We start from the raw sequence: 13968 nt of genomic DNA, 5'->3' as shown, positions 1-13968 counted from the left end.
GCCACCCTTTTAATCTGAATGCTTTTAAAAAACACTTTGGATAATTGGAGTTCTACTGTACTATGGCCAAACTGAGTTGCTCATGGTCTTCTAAATATCAAGTTCATTCTCTTTTAAAAATCTTAGTCCCAAATTGGCTTTCAGTAGCTCCAGCCAAGACAAAAGCCCAAACTTCTGAAGAAGCCAGGAAGCACACTTTCTTTGGAAACCTCAAGGCTATTTCTTGTACTCTACTGCATAAGCAGGTTTCATACCCTTTCATTGACAGCTTTATTTTAGAAGCAGCTTTTATCATTCCAGACTGATCATTCATGGCTTTATCTCAAATCCTTTATCCTTAAAGCAAGGGACAAACTCCATATCCCTTTGCATTGATTAGAAAACCATTCTTCTGGAATTAACAATGCCACTTTATAGTACAAAGGCATCTTTATTCAGGGACAATACCAGACAACTGAACTGTCAGATTGCAAAGGAAAGGTCAAATCTTTACATTACCACAGCAACGATACAGAATGTTTATAGGGGCAGTGCATTTCTTTTGCATTCTCTCCTGAGGATTTTGGTTCATGTAACAAGAAATAAGAGTGTCTTATAATAATTTTTTAATGTGAGATTTCCATGAAATTCCTACCAACTAGTAGTAAGTTCTGTTAAAGATTTTCTGTGTCAGCCCAGCAGTAAATTTTACTTACAAATCAATACTCAAAATAGTCAGTTATCATAAAAAAAAAAAAAAACAAAAAAAAAAAACACCACACTTTCAGGCATCTACTGCTCCATCCTGCAAGGGACCCAGCAGTCTGGCCTTGATCCAGCAAAGCACTTAAGCACATACTAAGTACCTGAATGGTCCCACTGAAGTTAAAGTTAAGCACATGAGCATGCAGGATCAGTGTTTATGGGTCTATCCTGTAAAGTTCTGTGCGCCATCTCGAAGAAGCTGAGCACCCTTGAGTCTCATTATCTTCGGTAGGAGCTGACAATGTTGAGGAACTGCCAGGTTTGAACCATAAGGCCTGCTCCTTCTCCCACTGAAGTTGAAGAATTTTGCCATTGACTTCAACCAGAGCAGGCCCTGAGTGATGTATCAAAGGACAGCACAGTTGGGCAGCAGGTGAGGGCCTAGTTCTGCTGTTACACCAGTGAAACTTCACTGAAGTAAAAGGACTTACATCAGTACAAGCAATGTAAATGAGATCAGACTCAAGTCCATGGCATCATGGGAAGCCCATAGCATAATCTGACAATGTCAAGTTTGTTGATTGTGTGCAACTTTTCATGCCTAAGCTAAAGAAACAAAGACATGTGAAGTGACTGGCAGGGGACTGTCATGGATCATTATATGCAACATTGTCACTCTGGCCTGTGAGGTCATATGACTGCAAAGTTAGCCCTTCTTTCCTCTGTGACTTCTAGTTTCTAAATTAGGTCAAGCCCCTTCCTATTTGCTATGCCATATGAAAACAACTGCACTGCTAGTCTGCAAGCCATGTGTCTGACGTCACCTTCATGATTAAGGAGTTAGAAGAGGTTTTCCTTAGACCTTTGAAAGCCAAAGCTCCACAGCTCAGATGGTAAAAGAAAGTATATACAGAGAAGTAATAGGATGACATTAAGTAAAGGAAAAGGCAGGCTGAATACCAGGAAAAAAAATTCTAATGGAATTCCTATTAGACTGTCTCCCAAAGGAAGTGAGAAAAGCCCCACTAAAAAGTCATTTAAAACTGGATTGGACAAAGCCCTGGAAAATGTGCTGTCGGGAACAATCCTTCACTGTCTATGGGACCTCAGCACATGAGCTCATTGCTAATTGGAAAATACTGCAACATTTCAGAAGTTTCCAATAACATTCAAACACCTAAATGTGTTCAGGACCCAAAATGAGCTGAGTCTTTCAACACAGAAACAAAATTACTAACTCTAGGCCAAATTTGTTCTCTCATTTACTCCAACACAAATGCAGAGTAATTCCACTGATTTAACTGGAGTCAATCCAGATTTACACCACAGCACAGGAGCACAGAATTTTCCCAACTCCTTCTAATTAATTTTAATTTAAACTGTTGATATTTTAAAAGCTTGTTAACATGGAATATTTTCTATAATCTTTATTTTAGAATAAATTTTCTTACCATGTAATTCTCTATCATTGCTCCTGCGGCTTGATCCAGCAGAACATTTTGGTAGCTTTCTGAGCAACATAACCTCCAAACAAGTTTTGAATGCTGGGTCTGCAGTAGGCCAACCCTTCCTGGACCTGTCTAGCTTCTATCCTGTGGGCTTGCACAGCCCATTGAGTTCTTACAATCCCAGGCCAGCCAAGCATTAACTCATGAGTGAGTGGGGCTACTCAGGTGAGTAACTGTGCACCATTGTGAGTAAGGGGTTCACACTCTGTCCCTAAGTGCTTTGCTGGATGGAGTCCTAGGGCTTGAACACAGCCTCCAAAAAGAGTGGCACTATAATTGTTATAAATGAGATTATGTCCCAGATTGACAAAATTTACAGAGACTCCTCTTGATAGAATCACCTTTACTTACTGGGCCAAATTCTCTTGGCATAACTCAAACTTGGGCCTGACTTCAATGGAGCAATGCTGATCTATGCCAGCTGAGTAACTGACCCCCAGTCTCCCTTAATGTGAATCAGTGTCTCTCACAAAGGTTTTTATTAGTATGACAAATGATGAGCCCTTTCGTTTGACTTTGTTTTACAAGACAGCAAGGCCTAGTAGTGGGCTGAGCATGAGATTCATTGTGTGCTAAGAACTCCTGCTTCTTGGTCTGTCACTGATGCCATTTTGGCTTTGAACAAGTCACTCAGCATATCAGTGATCAGCTTCTCCATGTGTAAAATGAAGATAATACATCCTTATGAACCTCAATTCTCCTGAAGATTAATTAGTCAATGTTTGTAAAACCCTTTGAAATGTAAAGCACCATGCAAGTGCTAAGTATTGTTACTCTCCAGTATGAAAAAAGAGCTAAAAAATGAGACAAGCAAGCATTTCTATATATAAATAAAACAGCACTCTTGAGTTTTCTTTAGATCAAAAAGTCTGGTCTTAATGCAAAAGTCTGCTTAAACTCCAAACAGCTGCAACAATAATCAAAGCATCACACAGTACTTTTATATTCAACATCAACAGCAAAGAAAGAAGAAGGAAAGCAACTCTTCCCAAGATTTTAGCAGCATCATTCTTTTTTGGAGGGTTTTTTGTTTTATTTTTTTGTGTGTGTCAGCATTTCCATTATACACATGCTTTCCAGAGGCTTATAATCAGACTTCTAAAAATTTGCTCCAGGCTGAAATTTGGCATGCATGGAATTTTTCTCCTTACTTAGCTGAAGCTTATTGTAGAGTAAAAACTGTTGCGAAAATAGCACAGCTCACTGTAAACAAATGAATACACACCTATTAACATCTCTGTTAGTTACATTCATTTTTGGAACCATTCTCAGTTTAGGTCAGTGTTCCAACAAAACACCCTCAACACTTCGGGACAGCTGGTGTAAACTGTCATAATTCCATCGGCTTCAATGGAGTGATGACAATTTACAGCAGCTGAGGATCTACTCCTTTCTCTTTCACCTGACTGAAGCAAGAAGACATAAGGTTCAGGCCAACCAAATGGATCACATTTAGAGGGGAGTGTGAGTCTAAGTGACAACTGGAGAGTCTAAATTTATATTTTTTCTGACCCATATACGTATATGTTAACTTAGAGTCCCTTACAGTCATATGCAGTGGGCCAGGCTCAGAGGTAATACTAAGAGGGGAGAATTACATTTGACTAAGGGTGTGTGTGTGTGTAAGAGAGGTGAAATTGATATAATCTACACACTAAGGGAACCCACAAGTTGTAAATTACATCATCTTAGACTCGCTTCTGAATTTGTCCAAATGTCCTTAAATTGTCACTTTTGCAAGCATACAGCAGGGGATCTTATTACCTAATGTTCTACCATATGGACTGCAAAATCTGCTCAGGATGGCAGATTTTTATGTCTTTCCTTTTATCATGTCTTCCCACAATAACCACCTTACTTATGGCCTGACTGATCCTGCATTTCCTGCAAAGGCAAAACTCTCATTGGAGTCAATGGGTTTTATTCTGTACGGGTGTTACGTTATTGTGGGCAGCTGCACCTTTGTAAAGTTGGTGTAAAGTGGACATTAAACATTACAACTAGTGATGAAAGTGGCTGGCTCTGCAAGCCAAGATGTAATATCCAGGAGTGCTGAGGCTAAGCCAAAAAGGGGTGTGGTCTGCACAAATATATCCTGCACTCTGTCTCTGTGTAAAACAGGTGGGGCAGCTGGCATGAACTGGAGCAGCTGTGAGGCCGCTCTTAATTGAAGCATAAAGCTAATGTACAGAGATTCTACTCCATAACAACATCAACCAATGTCATACTCCTCATTTGCCTCAATGTTGGTGTCTTCTGGCACAGGTGCCAACTTTCTCATTTCCCCAGCAGTGCTCAACCCCTGCTCCACCCCAGGCCCTGCCCCTACTGCACCTCTTCCCACCCCTGCCCTGCCTCTTCCAGCCCCGCTCTACCCCCTTCCACTCCCCCGAGCGTGCCCCACACTCGATCCCCTCCTCCCCCTCAGCGCCTCCTGCCCATCGCTGAACAGCTGATCTGCGGCAGTTGGGAGGTACTGAGAGGGAGGGGGAAGAGCTGATCCACAAGGCCACCGGTGGGTGCTGGGCACCCAATGCAACACCCATGCACTCGGCACCTATGTCTTCTGGGGAAGCACATGTTCCTTTCCATGCTTTCGTCTTTTTATGGTGTGTGTGTGTGTGTGTGTGTGTGTGTGTGTGTGTGTGTGTGTGTGTGTAAAAGATGTAGTTTGTCTTTGTGTAACATGGATAATCACCCGAACCCATGAGAAAGTCACTCCTACCTGACAGAAAAATGAAAGAGAGGAAAAAGTGGCAAAACACCTTATGTGATTATTGTCTGTAGGGTTCCCAACTAGAGCAGGCCATAATATGGAAATCCCTTCCTGTGAAAAATTGTCATGGTTTTTTGAAGGGGTGGGGGGAATTGCAGATTGTGACAAAAAGTCAAAAATGCAAAAATTTATTGCACAAAGGGATTTCCAGAAAAATTCCACTTAGAGACGAGTGAAATGGAATTTTTTGGCTTGCCATCTTCTTTTCAGGAAGCCACTTATCAATTTCACTGTTTCCCAGCAGGCAGAAATTGAAATTGACACGAGCCTTCCAGCAAGGCAGCCTGGGAGTCACCATTTCAATTTTGCTGATGGAAAATTTGAATTTTTTTTTTGCAAAATTGAAATATTCCCATGGAAAATTTTGATTTTGAATAAAGGGTGTTTTCAATCAGACAATCATTCTGGTGGAAAATTCCCAACCAGCTCTGTCCTCCGCATTCAGCCAATGTTTGTCAAGAGCAGGCAAGGGTCTGTGCAGGCTAATACATGACTATTGCCCTAGCACAGGGTTTGAGGAACTTTACAGTGGTTTTTCCTGAGGGTTATTTTTGTTCTGCAGATGTTTTCAGAATTTACCTTAGAAACTGCTTGAGCCTGTTTTCCCATATAGTCAAATGTTCCAAATTCCCCAAGCTACAATAAAAGGGCCATCTGTTCATGGGTTACCATAGCAGCTGGTGTAGACACAAGGGAATGAAGAGAGCGAAATAGGGGCAAGAGCAGGTCTGCAAGGACTGCTTATTTGGCTCCTCCCACTTCTAAAAGGAACTCCTGTCGGAACTTACGGAATTGTGGTGTAAAAAAAACTACTGGAGAATCAAGACAGTGCAACCTAGTCAGTTATATCAGATTTACCTACAGAAAAGCAACTCACTTTTCAGATGCATAACAAACTGAGGGTTCAGCCTGACCACTTCTGAATTTTGATTTTATGAAATTACTATGTCATGGAAAGCCTATATATATATATATATATATATATATATATATATATATATGGATCCCCCATGAGTTAGCAGACTTGTGTCATGTCTCTTCCAGGCAGAGACAATGGTGAATGATCACTAGTCAGTGATCAGCTGTTCAAAGTAAAACCCCTTGGGACAATAGGTTTGCTCTGCCTGGGAGAAGACACTTTCTCCTCTTGTCTGAAGGGTGGGTTGAGGGTGATGGAAAATTACCAGAAGGCAGAACAAAAGAAGTAGGTGACCTCACCAGGAGTCTATAAAGGGACTGACAAAGGGGAATGAGAGGAGACAGAGCTATCTTGCACTACAAACATTAAGATGCAGGATGCTGCTACAGGGGCAAGGAAGACAACCGGGTGGAAGACTCTGCCTGCCTGTGAGAATACAGATGATTTCTCAAGGGAAGGATGAGCTAGTGAGGAACATTGTGTGCAGAAGGTTTTATTGTTTGGTGTGATCTGTATTCTCCTGTCCTTTACATGATGAAATATAAAGTGCATAAAGTTTGATACATTGAACAGAGTAAGAGTGAGTGACTGAGAGAGAGAGACCTTCACAAATACTGTGTGCCTCTGAGGGAGTCAAACTGTAAACCGGAAGCATCAGATCTTGGGTTCTGGGAAAGTGGTGTGTTTAAGTACTGGGAGTCTGAAGGGTCAGTCAGGAGGGGTAAGTGGTTGGACAGCAGGTTCCAACACACAGAGGGGGAGTTCCAGATAGAAGGTCAGGGCCCTCTGAGTGTGCCTAAGGTTGGGGCAATGGCTGGACTCCGTTCAGGCTCATGGAGCTTGAAACACCTTTGAAAATTCAGAGTTCAAAGGCTTGGAGTCCCTTTGCCATTCCTAATGAACAGCCAGAAAGGGGCGCTCACTAGGATCTGTGACAACATGCATCCCAGAATTAAGACCAATGGGTCTAATTCAGAGATGTGTCGAAGATGGTGGGTCATCATTTCACTCACTCCTGAATATGGCTCAACTTAAGAGTCAAAGGGAGTTTTGCCTAAGTAAGTGCAGATTTCAGTTCTTCTCTTTTGTGTGCCAACCCTTTTTATTAAGTCACCTTGTTAGCATCATGCTCTTTAAATTTATCGTATTTGAAATACGGTATCTTTTGATACACTGCATGTAATAAAACTGGGTAGACTTTAAGTTCATTATGCTTTTAATTTGATTGCTCTTCATTCAGAGAGTGGAATCACTTGTCACATTAGTATGTCATATCTAACCAAATTGCAATGAAAAGAGGATCGATAATTAGAGTCCAGTTTGCTGTAGATTTGTTACACTTTAGTTTTTGTTATAGTTATTTTTCAAGACATACCTTTCAATACAGTCTATCAGAGGTACGTGATATATATCTCAATCTTCCAAACATTCAGAGTAAACCAGCTAGATACATTGCACTTACTACTCTCAATGAAGACTGTATGCATCTACATAACTGTGCCCTCAAGAGGTTATAGACAGTATAACTTTCACATTGGTTATCAGTACTCAGAAGCAATACAGCAAAAGTGCTTGTAAAGTGTCAGCTACAGCAGTAGCAGTTCTCAAACTGATGGTCCACAGAGAGCTGGCTGGCCAAATGGTGCTGGCTCCTTTTGTTTCTGGCTGCTAACTGCATAAGAAGAAACTAAATATACATTAAACACTTTCCTAATGTTACTTTTCCATGTAATCAATTGCTGTAATTGCTGCAGTGATATCGGAATCACAAACAGGATGGGAAGTGGCTTGTGTGATTGAGAATGGCAAGGAAGAGTCCACAAGGCAATCTCTGTGCTAAGACTGAAAAAGTTTAAGAACCCCAGAGCATAGTATTCTAGTTTTGTTTTAAAATATATACAGACCCACTCTCGGGATCCTCTGAAACAGTAAACGAGCCTCTTAAATGCCAGACAAACCAATTTCTAAACTGCTGTTCCTAGTCTGTGGGGATTTGCAGTTTCATGCAGGTTCTACCATTCATTTTTTAGGAGAGGAGTTGGTTTACGGTAAGCACCCATGAGTAACTAACTCTTGGTTAGTGACTCTTGGCTGCCACATACAGCAACAACTCTGTGAAACCCCAGCTGTAAAACCTTAGCACCATTTCACTAGGGCAGGCATAACTGGTTTTACATAGGGGTTACTCCACTGACCTCCCTGGAGTTGCTCCTGATTTGCACTCAGGTGAGAGGAGAATCAGGCCCTGTGTCTGCTAGTGCCCACCCATATCATCTCAATAGCAGAATAAAAAGCCTCTGACACCAGAGCAGGACAATCAGATCAATATGTCAGTATTGGCCTGCCCCCAATCGCTGTATCCAAACTGTATCGTGTTCTCACCTGCCCTTATGTCTCTTACTACAAGGCATTTGGCCAGTTAGTTTATTCACCCAAGTTAGTGCCTTTTAAAACACTTAGTGCCCATAACTGTAGTACCCATCAAAACCCATAAGCTAGAAAATCTATCATGTTTTTATGTTTGTGTTTAATGTCAGTTAATATTCTTTTACATTCAAACATTCCCCCTGAGTTGTTGGCAGCAGGCACAACAAGCCTGCTGATGCAAGAGAATCAGAAGGTGAAAGCATCTATAAATAGAAGGTGAAACTGACTGACCTAGAATCACTGCCAATGTGAGTGAAAGACTAAAAGATAAACAAACAGCATAAAAAGACATTAGATAGTTAACATACTTTGCCTTTCAATAATCTATGTTTTGATTAGTAACATACATAGAGTAATAGCAAAGTTTTTGGGGAGGAAATTGGGATAAATCTTCAGCTGGCGTAAGGACCATGGAGCTATGCTGATTTACACCAGCTAAGGATCTGAGCCCTGTTCTTTACTTTGACAGTGTCCCTTTAACTTGTCCAAGTTACTGACCCACCACACCATCCCCCATCTCTAAGGTCTTAAGTTGCTTTTTATGCACCTTCAGAAGTGATGGTTTCTCAATTAGTTCATTTCTTGCGCATTTTACAGTACTGCTGCATGAAATCAGAGATAATCCTAAAACCCAGTAGAGGGGGAAATTACACATGCTGTGTAAATAATTTCTGAACTGTAAGTAAAGTTGTCTGTGATTTTCACAAGTTAACTGTTCTTTTGGATTGCACCTACTGAAAATAAACTCTGAACACTCATGTCCACCCCTCCTTGGAAAATTGTTTTGCAGTCTATGCTGGAAAACTCCATTGGCTTGCACTGTAACCTTAAGGATGCCTCTTTCCTCATCACATTTGATTCCAAGTCTCGGCGGTCAGAGGGGGGTGGCATACTTACAGCACAAGACAAAGCCACAAAGATTTGTGAGTTTTCTACTCTTTCTGTTCCCCTTTCCTCAATATTGACTGTGGAGGTTGTCATATTTCACTAGCATGGATTGTAATCAGACACAGGAGTAGCCTAGCTAGCAAGCCTGCAGAAAGGGGGAGTGCTGCCCCAAAACTGGATCAACTAAAATTAAAATAATCTGATCAGAGACAAATTGAAAACAGAAAATGGTGGCTAAAAAGCAAGGAGTGAAGCCTTTGTGGTGGGTGGAAGTGAAAATAACCAGTCTGAGTGGGATCACACATATTATTTAATCAAATATCTCTCCATCCCTCTGCCTGCAGGCAGGGCACAGGGTGGAATATCATGATGAAGTGGGCTTTTGGAACTGTGAGTTACTGTCACAATTCTCTCTCAAGGCGTTGCTATTTTCTTCCAGATTGTGAGCCATATTAAATACAGAAATGCCTACAGGTCACACAGCAGACAGAAGGCTGAAGTAACAGTGTCAGTTTATTTCTGAGTGTAGAAATTACTTCAAAGCTTTGGGTCAGATTCTCAGATGATGTAAATGAGCTCCTTAATGGAGCTACAACTTACATTAGCTGAGGATCTGGCCCCGATAGTCTTCCTTTCCTTTCCCCTGATTTTTTTCAACTTTAAACTGTGTAGTTCAGTCTTGTTTGCAGTAAAATACTTAAAAATGTATTTCCATTTCAATACTGTGTGAGCCCTATTTGGAGGGGAGGGAATTACAAGTCCAAATGAAGCACGCGACTATGCTTTCTGAATCTGCACTCCTAGAAATGGCTATCACAGGACATGTGAAACATAGCAGCTTTGATGGTTTCTGAGTTGAATGCCATTGAAATATATAACCTCACTGTAAATAGTACAGCCTAAAATCTCATTCATTTGAACGGTTATTCAAGAGGAAAGTGTTGCTGGAACATATGCAATATTCCAGCACCACTTACAACAATACCGTGAGGATTTACTCCGAAAAATGACTCTATAAGCATAGCATTGTAGGGTTCCAAGTTTAATATCTCAGGAACTTTGAGGTCAAATTTGATCTCAATCTATAAGAAAAAAAATTCCCCTTAGTCACTACTGCAGACTCCACCTAGGACCTGAGAGTCAAGCTGTATTCTTTCTGGCTTTGGATCCTCTATTCTGTAATAAATATTCTCCAGTTGGAATCTGGGGTTTGACCCTGCAGTTGGATTCAAGTGGGTAAACCCATACCCCCTTGCAGCGCCCTACTGAAGTCAACAATATTGTGAAAACACAAAGCAAAAAAGACAATCCCTTCCCCGAGGAGCTTAAAATTGAATTGTATTCTTACAACCTAATAATAGTTTTAAGTGATTTAATGCAGCATACTATTCTGAAAGTTAAATGTCAGCCTGGCAGGAACTTCAGTATATGAGAAGAATAAACAAGATTAACTGCAACCTGCAGAGGTGCTATCATAAGAATAGAGAAAATAATGCAGTCATTGTACAAGCACAGTTCAGGAATCAAAAGCTTGTGACTTACCTCCCAGGAACTGGATGCCTCCTGCTACCCTGCCCACAGTTCTGGAGATGAGCTCAGACACACAGCAGCCCATGAGTGCAGTCAGCGCCACCAAAAGGAGGAGGCCGCAGCCCAGCCCCGTCACCACAGTGCAGATCCTCCACTCAGCACTTGGGATGGCCTGGAAGGATGCGTAGCGGCCACACTGCTCTACCATCACTGTAGTCTGACGGCTCTCATCAAGCACTGGATAGGAACACCTCCGGAAAGTGCCAAAGGACACTGACTTCTCCAGCTGAGACCCCAACAGCCAGTAGGGCATAAAGAATCCTATGCAGGAGGCAGCAGCGCAGAGGAAGGAGAGAAGTGCCCAGATCATCCCAGTGCAAGTAAGGCTGGATGCCATCTTTTTTACTCACAACCAATAATGGAGCAATGAGGAGAGAGGGACTGTGTCTGTCTGTGTTAGTTTGGGAAGATTTATGGGTAACCCAGAATCTTTCAGTCCCGGTCAATCTTCAGCCTAGTAAAATCTTGAATCCTAAAGGCCATGATGCTCTTTTCCGTCATGAAGATGAAGGTCCCTGGTTAAATAATAACAAGGAGGAAAATAAAAATTCAATAATATTAAAGTAATAAAATAAATAATAATCAGTTCCACTCTCTGTAGTGCATTCCTTCCAAGAATTTCAAAGCAATGAGACACTGTTCACATAAATCACACTTCTACCTCAAAATGGTTTCCCTACTATTATTACGAATAGCACCTAGAATTGCCACAACTGACAGAGATTAGAGAATAAATATTCCATTTTCTTTACTATGTTCATTTGCCAGGACTGTAGAGCCAGTTTCAGTCCCCCCGCCTCCATGTAGTAAGTTAGTCATTTTTCTCTGTTGTTTGTGTTGGTCTTTCACATAGGGGAAAGGAAAACATCTATTTAATCCTTAACATTTGAGGCCCTGATCCTGAAAAGATTTACACACATGCTTAACTTTATGCATTCAATGGGACAACTCATAGTAAAGTCAAGTATCTGAATAAGTCTTTGCAGGATTGAGGCCCTTGGGACATTACATAAGTAGTGTTAAAGCACCTAATTCACAGATGAGTAAGATGAGACATCTAGAGGTTAAAATTTTATCAAAAATAGACAGGGATTTTTGGTGCATCAGTGTTCAGGTGCCCAAAAGGAGACACCTTGTGCCTGATTTACAGAGATGCTAAGCATCCACAATTCCAGCTAAAGTCAATGGCAGTTGCAGGCGTATTAGTACTAAACTATCCCAAGCTGAGTATCCAAAACTCTGTGCTGCTTAAAAGCAGCAGCCACATTTAAATTTTGCCTGCAAGCAGCTTGCTAAAGATCACTCACAGGACCGGAGGAACACAGCCTGGCTCCCAGCCTCCTTCTCTGACAATTATATATCTCTAATGTAGCGCTGTAGCATCCTCCCACTTCCGATTACAGTACAGAACTAATCACTACTCTCCAAAAGTTGGAGGAATATTTTTTTAAATCCACAATGGATCATTAAGTCTGAATCCAATAGTATTTGTATGGTTGTGATCATTTCTCACCCTTGCTGCCAAATGAATTCTGACAGCTATTTACTTTTTTTTTATGCATGGCTACACGCCAAGTAAGTGAATTCACTTCATGTACAGGCAATACAATTAATACTGCATTTTTACCAGCAGGGAATGTAGGAAAGGGTCTTAAGATGAAATTAACCATGCACACCACATTAAAGTTTGTTTACTTTTTTAATTTATTTAAGAAAAATAATCCTCTGCTATGAAGCTTATTTTGTGGCAGAAGAGTCTGTATCTATTTGTACCCATCATCTGTATGTATTCACATCACCTCTGACCTCCAAAAGATCAAAAACATGGAAGGAAAACCTAGAAAGTGGTGTATAATGTATCTTGTCTCCTCTGTGTCTCTTTAGGTGGAGCTCTTTGGACCAGAGGTTGTCCTTACCTTTGTGGCTCATGCAGTCCACATCACATTAGCTAGATGTTGATAATTAACAATATACAGGTAGATCACGGTGCTTCAATTCCCCCGTGCCCCCCAATTATTAGGAAAGATCACGTGCTTTAAAGTAAAGGACAATATGGAGATTTTGGTGGTAAGGTGCCAGATGCTACTCCCTGTGAAATGCACAGCAACGCTCCTATTGACTTAAACGGGAGCAGGATCTCGCCCTAAGAAGGTCTGCTTTCATCCACAGCCCGACTTGCTAGTTTAAAAAAAAAACAAGCAAACAAACCTATATTGCACTGTACGTTTTGTGTGCGGAACAATGTACCCACTATGTCAGTGTCAACTTGAAATCTGAACCCGTCCAGCCTGCATGAAGCTACAAAGTCTCCGGAGCCCTTTCTGGTCCGGGAGTAGAACCGCTCTCCCATTCCCCCCGCACGCTGCCCCCCGAAACTTTTCAGGAGGAGTTACTGTAGCAGAGCTCCCGCACTGAGAAAACCCCTGTTACCTGCTTCACGTGGCAGCTGCGAGTGACTGTGCAGCGCAGCGAAGCCCCGGCGATCTGGAGGCAGGGATGAGCCAGGTCCTGGCTGTCTGCCGGGGGAAGTTGCCCCTGTCAGATGAGAAGGTGCCGGGCACAACTTCCAGCCCGGCGGAGGCGCTCAGCCAGCCGCGCTGCTCCCAGCCGCAGCAATGCTCCGCGGGGCTGGAAAGGCACCAGCCAGTCAGCCAGCCAGCAGCGGGGCGGGGAGCAGCCCACGGGCCGGGCCGGGAGAGGCGGGTACTGACCCGCTGTGCCAAGGGCTCGCTCGGATCCTCCCGCTCCCAGACGCGCGGGGAACCAGCCTGGCAGCGGCGCAGGGCGGACGGAGCTGGAGGAAGCAGGCAGGGGCGGTGCGGGGCTGGGAGGCTCGCGTGGCCCCTGCTCCTGCCCCCCGCGCCCAGGCGCTCCCGGCAGAGGGCTGTGTGGGCGCAGGGAGGCGGCCGGCTGGCGCTGCCACGCAATGGGCTTCAGGGCAGGCAGGGCGCGCGGCTGCTTTCCCCTCCCACCGCCTCCTGCTCACGGGCGGGACCCGGCTGCAGGCACGGCAATTGCGGGGCTCGCCGGGACATTCTTGGAGACTGAGAAGCAGAGAGACTTGGAGGTGAGGGGCGGCACAGGCGAGTGGGTGTCAAAGCATCAGTCAAGGGAGCCCCGCCCCCCGGCCCTGCGGGATTGGGGGGAGCGATGTGGGGGGAGAAGGGGATGGATAC

General features: G+C 43.0%; 1 protein-coding gene across 2 annotated transcripts in view; it reads right to left on the bottom strand.

Annotated features, from left to right (window-relative positions):
- Window positions 1–13623, bottom strand: part of LHFPL6 (LHFPL tetraspan subfamily member 6) — a 205517-nt gene extending 191894 nt beyond the window's left edge. The window contains exons 1-2 of one of the 2 annotated variants that reach the window (XM_075061615.1): window positions 13223–13623; window positions 10745–11307 (exon numbers count right to left, since the gene is read on the bottom strand). In XM_075061615.1, the coding sequence (XP_074917716.1) occupies window positions 10745–11129 (385 nt within the window). In that variant the 5' untranslated portion in view covers window positions 11130–11307; window positions 13223–13623. The remainder of the gene's footprint in view (window positions 1–10744; window positions 11308–13222) is intronic. The other variant, XM_032795160.2, reaches the window with a different exon arrangement.
- Window positions 13624–13968: the final 345 nt, after the last annotated feature.

This window comes from Chelonoidis abingdonii, chromosome 1 (assembly GCF_003597395.2).
Source record: "Chelonoidis abingdonii isolate Lonesome George chromosome 1, CheloAbing_2.0, whole genome shotgun sequence".
Classification (NCBI taxonomy): Eukaryota; Metazoa; Chordata; order Testudines; family Testudinidae; genus Chelonoidis; species Chelonoidis abingdonii.
This window is presented reverse-complemented; position numbering and strand designations above follow the sequence as displayed.